General features: G+C 43.7%; 1 protein-coding gene across 4 annotated transcripts in view; it reads right to left on the bottom strand.

Moving 5' to 3' along the window:
- Positions 1-12,339, bottom strand: part of tsga10 (testis specific, 10) — a 39,958-nt gene extending 27,619 nt beyond the window's left edge. For 3 of the 4 annotated variants that reach the window (XM_007891149.2, XM_007891150.2, XM_007891153.2), the window contains exons 1-5: positions 12,190-12,339; positions 7,487-7,570; positions 3,863-3,928; positions 3,353-3,482; positions 1,694-1,917 (exon numbers count right to left, since the gene is read on the bottom strand). In XM_007891149.2, the coding sequence (XP_007889340.1) occupies positions 1,694-1,917; positions 3,353-3,482; positions 3,863-3,928; positions 7,487-7,570; positions 12,190-12,243 (558 nt within the window). In that variant the 5' untranslated portion in view covers positions 12,244-12,339. The remainder of the gene's footprint in view (positions 1-1,693; positions 1,918-3,352; positions 3,483-3,862; positions 3,929-7,486; positions 7,571-12,189) is intronic. The other variant, XM_007891151.2, reaches the window with a different exon arrangement.
- Between the last annotated feature and the right edge of the window lie 1,886 nt (positions 12,340-14,225).

Here is a 14,225-nt window from a genome sequence, read left to right as displayed (position 1 = left end):
ATTTTGTAATGGTGAAAAGTATTTATCTGTAGGGTCTTAGACTATTTTGACCTAACTGAGACAGGCAGACTTTGCAGTCTATTTGTTTTCACCTTTTTTCAGGAAATGCACACATTTTATACAAGACATGTTCACAAGAATGTGTTTGAAAAGATTTGAGCCAGTGAGTGCAGCACTCAAAGCAAAGACCACTTTTCCAAACTTAGAACACACATAATCCTGTATGATCAGGAGGCTGAACAGTCTATGAGCTCTGAACAGTCATGTTCACAAGGTTGATAATTATTATATCATGCCAAGATCAATCTTGTAAATCAGAAAACAATTTATATTTTAAGTAAGTTAAAAAGTAAAGAATTAAATAAGACAAACATTTGATAAATGTGAAAATGTGTGGAAAACTGAATATAATGAAAATCAGATGGTGGATTTAAGGTATCAGTTTGTATTCCACGACTTGGAAGGACAAACCAGTCACCATGCAGCTCCCGTTAACCCTGCAAACCAAAACCCTAATGGGTAGGGTGGTCCTAGCTGGACAAGCAGCAGGAAAGCTTGCCAGGCATTACTCTCAATGGCAAGCTATGTGGTTTTAGCTGGTTAGACACCAGCAGTACCCAAAGGCACACACTGGGAACCCCAATCCTTGGCTCTTGCCAACCTGGGTCCACTACTTTCCCAAATTAGGTAAGAGGATGTGTCCCTCCAGGGAGAGAGTGTGCATTTCATTCCAATAAATGTCTCTGGAATTTTCATGTGTAGGTGGAATACATGAGTTTTCACATGTGTCAAACACATAAATACACATTTATGTACATTTGCTTATATTTGCCATACAGTGGTTCTAATTTACTTTCTACGTTTTTTATTCAATTGGCCAACGCCTCACCTCCATTCTATTTTCACTTTAATAACATATAAGTTACTGGTCACAACTTGATAAAAAAACATTTTTCCGTCCAAACATTTTGTAACAAACCAGACTGTACACAAAACGGATTGCATACCATACTGTTCAGTAATTATAGCACTCTCCACCTCCCACTCCCCTCAACTCATTTCAAATTCATCAATTGAATACTGTAACATCTAAGCACCCTATGATGTGCGTGGCAATCAGTGACTGACGTCTGACCCAAAACAATGCAAAGAGATTGCAATTGCTATTCTCAATTGCAACTTAGCAACAGAATGCTTTACAACAGCAGATTCTTGTCCATCTCCCCAAACCACGCAATTTCTTCAGCTGGCGGTCAGAGGGGATTGCTTGTATCAGTTTATTTTCTGCAAACCAATGCATAATTTCCAATGCTGCACAAACCCTAATCAACACAATGTTTCCATTAGGCCTACAGGATGAAATGCTCTGAATCATTACTTTTCCTCAGCACCCATTAGTGTCTGTGACCAATTAAATGGAAGTACCATTGTATTAGACCAGGAACAGGTCTGCTGGACTTCCCTCTGACGAACCCACCCCTTTCAAATGCAGTGCATCCCTTTCCTTCAGAAACCTCTGTCCAGCAGTCCAACAATACAACAACATACAATACAAATTTACATTTATATATTACTTTTCAGGTCAAGAAGGACATTCCAAGGCACTTTAAAACAAGATTCCCTTGAGAGCGATTTTGCGATTATGCACATCTTTTAAGAAAAATGTCACATCAAAGACGCTACAAATAAATACCTTTACAGGTGGTGAGTGCACTGGACTACGTCCTCTCGAGGGGTTGCTTTGGCCGCAACTTTTGTTTCTCAACATCTTTAGTAAGTAATCTACCTCCGCTTTATAGAAATTTCTTTCTTGTTCCAAGTCCTTCACGAAGGTATTCACAAGAAAAAGAGACTTATCTGGCAAACATGAACCCTGTTCAGTTTCAGTGCTTCCAGATTCTGAAACTAATTCTATTTCTGAAATAAAATAAGCACAACATAAACATGCAAGCGGAAAATTATGCATCTTATTGAACAGCTGTGGCCTGCTGAAAACTACTTTTTTTCAATAATTTTAAAGCTCAACAAGGCAAAGGATGTCAATGTCAATGTTGAGAAAATAAGCACTTTTCCATGCTGTGCATTTGGGGAAAAAAATCCTCCTGGTCCAATGATTTTACTCTATTTTCTTAGCATTTCAGAGCATGCAGTACTCGACAAATTACTGAATTCAATCTTAGCTTTGAAGGATGGGTTCTGTAGTTCGTGAAACAACTTACTTACCTTCAAAATTAAGATGCTATTTAAAAAGGCAAAAGCTCTGAAATGTCAAAGAGAGTAAATCTAGATCCAGCACTCTTCATGTCAGCGTGAGTATAATTTATAGATGAGGAATACATACATCTCCCAAACAAAGTGCCTTAATCCCAAACTCAAAGCACTTTATGCAAATATTTCTATATTCTACATCAGTTAAACAAATGCATCAGTTATCCTCTGAGTGAGATTAATAGTTTATTACCAATCTTTGGGGAATCTCTTGCTCGATCAACAGAGTTGAGACTTGACACTCATTTCTACGCGATACAATACAATATCAAATTACATTTGTGCAGCACTTTTCATGTTAGGAGGACGTCCCAAGGTGCTGGACAGTTAGGGATTTAGACCCGAGCTACAGGTCGGCATCGGGGTGGCTGGAGGCAGGGAGGCTAGCAAGGATGACCAAAGACATGGTCGAAGAGGAGGGTCTTGAGACAGGTCTTGAAGGAGGCAAGGTAGGGGGCGAGGCAGAGGGACTGTGAGATGGAGTTCTAGAGGGTCGGGCAGAGAGGTTGAAGGCCCGCCTGCCAATGGGGCGGACAAGACCAGGGAAGTGAAACAGGCCTTAGTCCCTCCCTTTTATAAGCATGTTTTGTAATATTCCTGACCCATGTTAAACTTTCACATTTTAAGTAATGTAAAGAGTGAAATAGTACTATAAATACTGCTTATGGTGCTGTATAACACCATTGTATAGACTTTTTACTAGGACAGAAGAGGCCATTGGAATGAGGTTCTTTGCCAAAATCATCAACAGTAAAAGATAAACTAGAAGTAAGTTCTCTTTTGGGGAGCTAGCAACTGAACTATTAGGATGGAAAAGTAATTTTATGTAGAATTCACAGAAATTGACAAGAAACCAGAAAGAAACAAATCTCTAAAAGTTCAGGCACAACGTCCAAAAACAACTTGCATTTATATAGCACACTTCATACGGACTAGCATATCTGACAGAGTGCTTAATTACTATGTCAGTCTAATGTAATAAAGTACATGAAGATGTGATATACACATTTGAATAATCTTTTTTTCATCTTTGTATAGTTTACAATTACTGTATTATCTCAATCTTTCTAAATCTAAAGCCAACCTGTGCCACCGATTTCCTCAAATTTATGTTTTTGTTGATTCAGTGCCTCATTCAGCTCATTGTTCCCTTCGATCTTTGCTCGTAATTCCACTCGGATTTCTTCAAGTTGGTTCTTGGATTTTACTGTATCCTGTGAGAGGGAGAAATGCCTTTTCTTACACCAAAATAGAGCAAAACATCAAAACAAATCAAATAATGCATAAATTTGTATATTTTAGATTTTCTATCAACCTCAACCTCAAACAACTCAATTCAAAAGAAGTCAAAAGCCAGGTTTGAAGCAATAATACACATGAAGATTTTGCTCTATCAGTTTTTTTGTTTTTCTTAGTTGTTTTTTAAGTTCAGAGATCTTTATGAACGCAGAAGAATACTTTTCTGTAGGAAACATGTCCAGCTTGTTAAAATACAATTGCTCAAATGTCCTGTACTAGCCCATTTAAACTTTCTCACCAGTACAAAGTTGACAATTATTTCTAATCACAATAAAAATTACACAGCACCACTTACTGATCTGAGCTTTAAGATGGCGTGCTCCAAAACAGCAATGTCTCTCTCTTGCCTTTCAAGTTCAATCTATTACAAAGACATTGGATTATTATACATCATTAACACAGCAACATCTAAAAATGGTTGTAGATTGATCACATTTATCCCACGTGATTTGCAGTAAATGACACATGGATTTTAATACAGGTTTAATACACGGTGACTGAGTACCATACAAAGTATACAGGCAGTTACCAGCATATGATGCATGTCACCTGCATTATGATGCAAAAGCAATTATGTAAACTACCATTGCCTTTTACAATACAATATCACATTTGTATTGCGCCTTTCACGTCGGCAGGCATGTTTAAGGTATTAAAAACATTTGTTTTATGTAGAATTTAACAAGTGAATGATCTGCATTCTGGAAAATATAAAATAATCCTCAACTGTCAGATGTCCTTCCATCTATGTAAAACCAAACAATATATATGTCTACTATATACAGTGGAAGCAGTTTAAAACCGGAACACATCGCAGCCAGCTGTTTGTCTGGCTTAAAGGGTGTTCAAGGTTACCTGAAGTTCTTTTACCTCTTCCTGCTCAGTAGGGAGCGGTGGCGGCTCCGTCTCCCTCCAATTGCCATTTCCATTGGACAGGAACAGAACCAACTAGTGGCAGCTCTGAGTTGATTGGCAGCCTGAAGGCGCTTGTGAATGCATGAGCACTCGAGCCATTCCCAAGTGGCTCCCTGTCAATCAATCGGGATTTGATATCTCCCATTCCCTCCCTTGTTTCTTCCCCGTTCCTCCGCGCCCCCACCCTCACTGCTTGACAGCCTGAAGCCGCTTGGAAATGGCTGGGATCTGCCTGTCAATCACCACAATTTGACTACATCCCGGGGCTGCTCATGGCTGAATTGAGCCTCTCGAGACGCAGCGTGGCATTTTGTCCGGATTTGCTGTATTTTTGTCCAAATTAACTGGTATATTTTAAAAAAGGTGACAATACAAATGAATCGGGGCCGGGCATTGTGTATGATTTGCACAGCATCCTGGGTTAACCAGTGTCCGGTTTAAGTGGCTTCCACTGTATGTATGGGTGCAACCTTCACCACCTCATTCCACTTGAAATGTGTCTCTTTCCAGTTGATCCTGAAGCATACTTACCCCGGAAAAATCCCTCCATCACAGCTCAAGAAAGCACAGTGGTGAGGAAACAAGGAAAAATATTAATTTACGTTTATTTTTAGCTAAATAGGTAACAATTTTCTAATCGGGTAGAGAGAGGCATAAATAAGGGGAAATAGTCTTCAAATTAGAACTAAGTCGGAGCTGAGATCAGAAAACATTTCTTCTTAGGACATCCTCCCGCCTTGGAAGACGCTATACAAATATAATTTTGTTGTTGTTCACACAAAGGGTTGTGAGAATAGGGATTGCACTTTCCCAGAAGGTTATAAATGATTATTTGTATGTTTAAAGGGGAGATTGACAACAACTTGCCCTTCACAAGGGGTTGCATCTCAGAACCAATAAATACGTACAAATATGTATCATTCTTCCTCTCGCATTTGTTTCAATATGCATAAGCCAAATTCATCTTCAATAGTAAAGCAAGTACTCAAGTCCCTACATGCCTGTGTAAATTGTGACAAGCAATTTTAAGATTGTAACAAGTATGCTTCTCTTCCCAATGCTCTATGTAAACAAAGTCAATGATGTGTGGAGCAGTGTCTACAAATTAGTGCATCAAACACTGCTTCACAATTCTTTAATTTCGTACAAACTCAGCCCCATCAAACTCCCAACACAATCCCCCTCACTCCAGGGTTAAGAATAATTTTTGCAGGGCTCCAAAAAAAATCATTTAAGAGCTCTCTGCCCCATAAACCGCCAAAGTAGAACACCAAGATTTTAAGAGAGAACTGGACAGGTATCTGGGGAAGACGGGTTTGCAGGGTTATGGAGAGAAAGCTGGTGAGTGGGGTAGTGAAAGTGACGTTCTGTCAAAGAGCCGCACAGACTTGATGGGCCGAATGGCCTCCTTCTGTGCCATAACATTCTATGAATCTATGAAATCTAAGATTGTACACTGGCTGATTATGCACACCAGTTGACAATTGCTGTACGTAAATTAGCGGCTGCTTTTCAGCTACAAAATAGTTACTGCATTTTACAGTAAATGCCGTGAAGTACTTTGAGACGTCTCCCAGCATGAAAAAGTCCTAGAACGAGTTGTTGCAAATCAACTCCGCGCACACCTCTTCTCCCATTCCCTCTTCAAGCCCCTCCAGTCCGGTTTCCGCTCGCAGTACAGCGACTGCGCTTGTGAACGTCACAAATGACATCCTCTCTATCTGTGACTAGGGCTCCCTCTGTCTCCTTGTCCTCCTTGTCAACGTCTAAATTATCATGGCTCTCACCTCCTCCACCTACCTGACCTCCCCCTAAAACTGCTTAAATACCCATTCAGCAAGTTTATTAGTGACCCTGTAATTTGTTGCAGTCCTCCTACAAATTTTGAAATTGTACAGCTGATTCCCGAGTCCAAATCATTAATTAAATCATTAGTGTATATTGTGAACAACAGTGGTCCCAATACCGATCCTTGTGGAACATCACTTCCCACCCTCTCCAGTCTGAGTTGCTACCCTTTACCCCTACTCTGTTTTGCCAGCTTGCTATCCATTCTGCTATTTTCCCCCTGACTCCACATGCTCTGACCTTATTCATTAGCCTATTATGTTATCAAACGACTTTTGGAAATCTAAATATATACCCACATTACCCTTGTCCACTCTTTCTGTTATGCCTTCAAAGAATTCAATGAGGTTAGTCAAGCATGACCTTCCTTTTTGAAATCCGTGCTAACTATTCTTTGTTATGTTTTCCGTTTCTAGATGTTTTTCTATTACCTCCTTCAGTAAGGATGTAAAGATTATCATTATTGTTTAAGACAAAATGAGCAGGCAGAATCTAAGGCCTGAATATTTGAGAAATTATGCTACCATGTGTCAGACATTAAGTCCTGAATGAGCCTCAAATTCCTGCAAAATTTGTCAACAAAGTCATCTTACTCCCCTCCTGCAAGTGCCTTCTTGTCGCTAACTGCAACGCTATCAATCTCCTTGTCTACTACTCAAGATAACTGCACCAGTTTATAACCTCAACATCGTGCTTGATTCCCAGCTCAACTTCAACCCATACATCCAAGTCCTTGATCAGTCCAGTCTTTGTCCAGTCCAATCCAACCCATGTCCTCTCCAGCACCAGGTTGCGCGAATCTATCACCCAAATCCTCATCCGACCCCCAGCTTTGGGTCCGAAACTGATTGTCCAGCGCCTTGGAACGTCCTCCTGACAGGAAAGATGCTATACAAATGTAATTTTGTTGTTGTTCTTTCTAAAGTACACTAATATTTGCTCTTTTTTTTGCAATCAACAGATTAAAACTCAAACTACTATAAAATCTATGGCAAAGTTATTAAAATCCTACATTGTAACCCACCTCAGCTGCCCTTATCTGTTTACCGGCAATAGCCAGTGCTAATACCTTATCCTTTTCAAGCTGATCAGCTAATCGATCTATCTCATTAACTTCCTTGTACAGATCCTGATTCTCATTTGTTAAATTCTTCACCTGACGGGTTACATCTTCTTTATTTAGTAACAAGTCCTGGATTTGTTTATCCAGAGTTTGGTTGGTCTTCTGTAGTTGCTCAATCTGAAAACATACAAATAAATTCCTTTATTATCTGTTCACTTCAAAAACAATACTGGTGTCAGTGAAACTAGAAGAACCAAATAATGTATCGAGAATCTGCCCTCCACCACTGAAATTTTTCATAGATCTTCATCTTGATAGTTTCATCCATTCGGTAATATGTAGATGGATGCACTATTTTGATTTTGACTGATGCAAAATTGAAACTAAATCCAAATGTTAGCTTCTCATTATACACACCCACATCTACCTTTTTTTTAAAAACTGAAAACATTTCTCTGGAAATATTTATTAATCAATAGTGAAGGCACTATGTGCAAAATCTTAAAACTATCCCAACTTTAGAACAATTCATGCTGTACAAAGTTGGGACATTTAGGTTTCTTTCTATATATTAATTATGAGTACAATTAACTTCTACCATTGGGAGCCAGCCAGTGTGTTTCTTCTACTCCCAATTCAATGCCTGCTCCTCTCTTCGGCATCATTCACGGCCTTACTATGACATCGCTTACTCTCTGATTATGATGCTAATATAGAACAAATGATTTGTAAAGGTTTATTAGAGGGAAAAGAAAGATCTCAAGGGAGTTCTCGCCTGTATACTGAAGAATAACATATTTATCATTTTTTTTATATAGGGAGAAATACTCGCTTGTCTTAGGCCACTCTAGCATCTTCAGTGATTAAAAAAAACAATATTAGAAGAAACAAGAGGATGCATATGCTGAAGTTGGTTCCACTGCGCTTTATAATGAGCACTGGGAACTTTACACAAAGCCTTACAGCCAAATTGAAGCCAATGGATTCTAGCATACCAGAACCACCCTGTCTATCCGTCTCTACAATTTGTGGCACTTTTTTTGCTATAGAGTAATAAGAACATAAGAACATAAGAAATCGGAGCAGGAGTAGGCCATTCGGCCCTTCGTGCCTGCTCCGCCATTCAATAAGATCATGGCTGATCTTCTCACCTAACTCTGATTACCTGCCCTATCCCCATATCCCCTAATCCCTCTATTTTTCAAGAATCTATCAGTCTCAGCCTTGAAAATGTTCAAGGACTGAGCATCTACAGCCTTCTGGGGTAGTGAATTCCATAAGTTCACTACCCTCTGAGTGAAGAAATGTTTCCTCAACTCTGTTCTAAAAGGCTGACCCTTAATTTTAAGACTGTGACCCCTGGTTATAGATTCTCCTACCGGGGAAACAGACCCTCAGTGTCTACTTTATCAGCCCTTTAAGAATCTTATAAGTTTCAATAAGATCCCCCCTAATTCTTCTGTACTCTAGAGAATACAGCCCTAGTTTATTCAGCCTATCCTCATAGGTCAGTCCCCTCATCCCAGGAACTAACCGAGTGAATCTACGCTGCACCCCCTCTAGGGCAAGTATGTCCTTTTTTAAAATTGCACACAATACTCTCGGTGCGGTCTCACCAAAGCCCTATACAGCTGCAGCAAGACTTCCCTACTCTTATATTCTAAACCTTTCGAAATGAACGCTAACATGCCGTTCGCCTTCTTAGTTGCTGCTGCACCTGCAAACTAACTTTTTGGGACTGGTGTACAAGGACACCCAAATCCCTTTGAATACTAACACTATCTAACTTCTCCCCTTCCAGAAAATAATCTGTTCTTTTATTCTTGCTACTTAGGTGAATAATTTCACACTTGCTAACATTGAATTCCATCTGCCACCTACTTGCCCACTCCCCGAGCCTATCTATATCTTGTTGCAATCATTTTGCATCATCCTGAGAGCTCACTCTGCTGCTGAGTTTAGTATCATCCGCGAATTTAGACACATTACATTCAATGTCCTCGTCCAGATCATTGATGTAAATGGTAAATAGCTGAGGCCCAAGCACTGATCCTTGTGGCACTCCACTAGTTACATCTCCTGCCAATTCGAGAATGATCCGTTTATCACTACTCTCTGCTTTCTACCCGATAGCCACTCTTCTATCCATGTTAATATTTTCCCATTAATCCCGTGGGCCTTGATCTTGAGTAACAGCCTTTTGTGTGGCACCTTGTCAAATGCCTTCCTAAAATCCAAATATACCACATCTACTGGTTCCCCCTTATCCAACCTGCTGGATACATCCTCAAAAAATTCTAAAAGGTTAGTCAAGCATGACTTCCCTTTTGTAAAGCCATGTTGACTCTGCCTAATCTTTTTATGGTCTTCCAGGTATCCCATAACTACGTCTTTTATTAAGGACTCAAGAATTTTCCCTACAACTGACGTCAAACTAACTGGTCTATAGTTTTCCCTATTTTCTCTCCCACCCTTCTTAAAGAGTGGAGTTACGTTTGCAATCTTCCAATCAATGGGAACTTTTCCAGTATCCACAGACTTTTGGAAGATTATAGACATGCCATCCACTATCTCAGTAGCCACCTCCTTTAAAACTCTCGGATGCAGGCCATCCGGTCCAGGGGATTTATCGGTTTTAAGACCCGACAATTTACCTAGAACCATCTCTTTACTAATGTTAATCTCCCTAAGTTGCTCGCTAACATTGTCTTCTTGGTCCTCCATTTTTGGTATGTTTCCAGTGTCTTCTACGGTGAAGACTGTAGAAAAATACTTGTTTAATGAAATACTTGTTTAATGTAATGTCTACTACAAACCAGGTTGAGAATCTAAACACACTCAGTGAAGCACTTTGAGATGTCTTGAAGACATGATATCGTGCTATATCAAATGCAAGAATTATCATTATTATTTTACACAGGAATCTTAAATGCTTGGGTGTTCCCTCCGACTTCATCATCGTGAGTGTTTTTTCAACAGATTTCTATCCCATCCCTCTCAGCTGGAATTCCATTCCTTTCAGCTCTTCAATCAAAAATACAGTACCCTAGCCCACTGCACTACCCAATCCCACATGGCACTGATATAAACATTATAACAGCCACTATACTAATCCAGCTGGTAGAATGGGGAAAAAAAATTGAAGCGATCAAACTAGCAGTGTGAATAGTGCACTGTGTGTGTACTAACATCTGTCTACAGGACAACAATGAGCTGCTTAAAAAGGACTTAATTAAATCAGAAATTAGATTATTGTAGCAGTTACTTTTTTTTGGTCAGCTGAGTGTAGAAACCCATCACCATCCTTAAGAGTATCCAAACCAAGCTGAAATTTCCATGCATCCCACCTACACATGGAAATCCCAGATATAGATTGTTGGAATGGAAAGTGCATTCTCTCCCTGGAGGGACGCATCCTGCTTACCTACGTCCGGAAAGTATTAGGCGGCAGTTGGCAAGAGACAAGGCTTCGGGTCCCCAGAGTGTGCGTTGGGATACTTCTGGGTTCTAATCAGCTAAAACACCATTGATAATACTATGCGGCAAGCTTTCCCGCTGCTTGTCCAGCTAGGACCACCCTACCTGTTAGGGCTTTGGTTGCAGGATTAACAGGAGCTGAGTGGGATGACTCCCTGCTCCAGTAACTGAACTGCCCTTCCAGGTCCTGCTGATGAGCCAGGCTGGGCTGTGCTGTCATCAGCAGTGCCCTGGAATACTGTGAATCCATCTGGCTCGGGAACCAAACTACCAAGACCGCCAGAGGGCTGGCTTGATTCCGATATTCCGTTGCCAGGCATGTCACCTTGGAGCCAGTTCAGCTCCAAGGAGGCGCCCCACCCCCCCTGGATAAAAATAATTAACAGGAGTTTAAAAAGTCATTGATTCCTTTACGATAATTTTTTTTGTTTAAAGTTCACTGGATCAAGCTTCCCCCTTTCACTCCTGCAAATCAAACACATAAACAACCAGTTACTATAGCAACCACTGGGCTTTTATGATTATGGGGCATCAATGAGAGCACAAAACAAAGTTAAAGCAGATTTCAACTTCTTTCAAATTACATGTTAAAGTTTCAGATAGAGGTTCTATTCGCTTCAAAAACCTGCATCGCAGGAGGTGGGAGTTGCATTCAGGGGGAGGAGACCTCAAAGCAACTCTCCAAAACATAAACTGCAAACTAGGTAACTTGCGAGCAGAAGTTGCAGATTTAGTTAAAACATCTTTTTTCTCCACACAGCGTGGCCACAGTGGTCAATTCTATTCGCTGAAGGGATGGATCTTCGCTCGCTTGGTTCAGTTGTCTTAGAAACAAGCGAGTAAGTGAGTGGGGCGGGCGAGTGGGTTAAGGGAGTGAGTTGGTAGCTTGTGTGAGTGGGTTTGGTCGGTTGGCGGTTGGGTTGATCGTTGAGTGACCGGGGTTGGTAGGTCAGTGGGTTTGGAGAGTGGGATCGGTAGGTCAGTCAGTGGGTGTGGAGAGTGGGTCGGTCGAATGGCTGGTGGGTTGGGTGAGCGGATCCGTTGAATGGGTGGGCAGAACGGGCGGAGCGGGCTGGTGGGTTAAGTTGGTAGGGTCCGAAATTCCTGACTGCCCACAGCGCCTTGGGACGCCCTCCCGCCCGCCCGCCGTGAAAGGCGCTGTACCAGTGTAATTTTGTTGTTGTTGTTGTGAGTGGATGTGGGTTGGTAGGTTTGGGGGGGGGGGGGGCTGAGTGGGGTCGATGCGTGTGTGTGTGTGTGTGTGAGGGAGGGATTGGGTGAGGGGGTGTGAGGGGGAAGAGGGAGGACTGTTGTTTTACCTTCAAGTCACAGGCGGCCCAACTCCATCTGCGCGAAGGCAGCGCCAAAGACATGATCGAGCGAGAGAGGGCAGAGAAACGGCCTGATTTTCTCTCTCTCTCTCTGCCTCCCTCCCCGTCCCGTGGCCCCGAGTCAGTGGCTCTCCTCCTCGCCCTGCCCTGCCCTCCCCTCCACCTCGCCTCCCCTCACACTCCCCTCCCCTCCCTCTCTATCTGTCTTGTCTGTCTGTCTGTCTGTCGGTCTCACAGTCAGAGACGCGCCGCGGGGCCGCTCCTCATTGTGACATCAAGGCGGGACATCAGAGACACAAAGGCCTCGGGCGGTGAGAGGAAAAACAAACACAGAAATAAAGCCTCAGCTTTACGTTACCGACAAGTCCGCCTTACCTGAGGGGGCCGTGGCGGGGCCGTGGCGGGGTCTGGGGGGGAGGAGGAGGGGGTCTATTCTGCAGCGCCCATTTATTATTTCACGTGTAAAATGGCCGCCGCCGCCACGACGACGACGACGCCGAGCGATTGAGTCCCCCCCTCGCGCTCCTGAGGCGCAGCAGCGCGCGCGCGCGAGAGCCGCCTCTCCCCCACCTCCCTCGCGCTCGCGCGCCTCTTCCCCACACCCCCCCCGCCCCCCACGCACGATCGTCGAGCGCGCGCTCGCGCCTCTTCCCACCCGCCCCCCCCCTCCCCCCGCGCGCGCGTGCGCTTTCCTCCTCCCGCTCTGCGCCTGCGCCTCGACATCCGCCGCCATCCCCGCTCCCTCCGTTTTCTCTCCCCGCCAGCGTCCATCCCAGTGCGCACGCGTGCAGCAAACCCGCGAGCGGGGCGGGGACAGGGGGCGGGGACAGGGTGGGGGGGGGGGCGGGGACAGGGGGCGGAGCCATGGCGGGGGGCGCGGGGACAGGGGGCGGAGCCAGGGTGGGGGGGGCGGGGACAGGGGGCGGGGAGTGTGAGTGAGAACGCGCGCGCATCCCACACCGCCCGCCTGTCACTCAAGGCGGTTGCCCGGGTAACGTGGCGTGCCTAACAACGCGATTGGATACAGTGCAACACAAGGCAGAGACTCCCAGTCCTGACAACAACAACAACAGCAACCAACCAACAACAACAACAACAACCACCACCACCACTGCAGACCCACAGAACCGTACGGCACAGAAAGGAGGCCATTCGGCCCATCGTGTCTGTGCCGGCGCTGCGAACGGAGCTGTGCGATTCAGTCCCACTCCCCCGGGCTCTCCCCCGTCGCCCTGCAAACACGTGCCCCCCCCCCCCCCCAAAACCGTCGTCCGCTTCTCTGATCATCGGGCGCTGCAAAACGTAAAATAGAATACCGCGGCCGCTGGGGGGAACGCGCAGCATCTATGGAGAGAGGATAAATGGGTTAGCGGTTCGGGTCGATCGGAAAACTCCTGCTGCGGGTTCCCGGCGACTTCTGTTTTCATTGTAGGGAGGGGGAGAGAGAGGGAGGGAGGGAGGGGGAGAGGGAGGGGATAAGTAGGGAGCCAAGGTGGCGTGATTGAGGCAAAGAGTGAAAGAGACTCAGGGCGCAGTGGCTGGAAGCACAGCCGCCAATGTTGCCGCGGAGCGGGCAAGGGACGTCCAGGAGGCTGGAGCCAGCTGAGCAAAGAGGGCGGGTATTTTGCATGTAACCTTATCTCAGCTCAGGGAACCAGGTTGTTAAAACTCCCAAATAGGACTGAGAAGGTAGTACTGGAGAAAGTGGCCAAGAAAGCAAAGATGCTAAGAAATTCTCAAATCCACTAAATTACTTATTTTTACTTTATTTTTACCATTATTTTGTTGACCCTGTTCCTCTTTTGCGCTCCTCAATCCAATTTAGAAACACTATCCAGCCTCATCATTACAGTTCTGATCAAAGAACACATCAAGCACATTGTCTTCTTTCAGTCTCAGCACTCTGCTATCTAAGCGCATTGAGACATCTCGAAGACATGATAAGGTACTATATCAAATGCAAGGATTCTTATTATTTTGCAAGAATGATTCTGTGCACAAGGGGTTTCTTGTACACACTTTCC

This window comes from Callorhinchus milii, unplaced genomic scaffold (assembly GCF_018977255.1).
Source record: "Callorhinchus milii isolate IMCB2004 unplaced genomic scaffold, IMCB_Cmil_1.0 Scaffold4, whole genome shotgun sequence".
Taxonomy (NCBI): Eukaryota; Metazoa; Chordata; class Chondrichthyes; order Chimaeriformes; family Callorhinchidae; genus Callorhinchus; species Callorhinchus milii.
The sequence above is the reverse complement of the archived record's forward strand: the minus strand, read 5'-3'. Positions and strand labels throughout refer to the sequence as shown.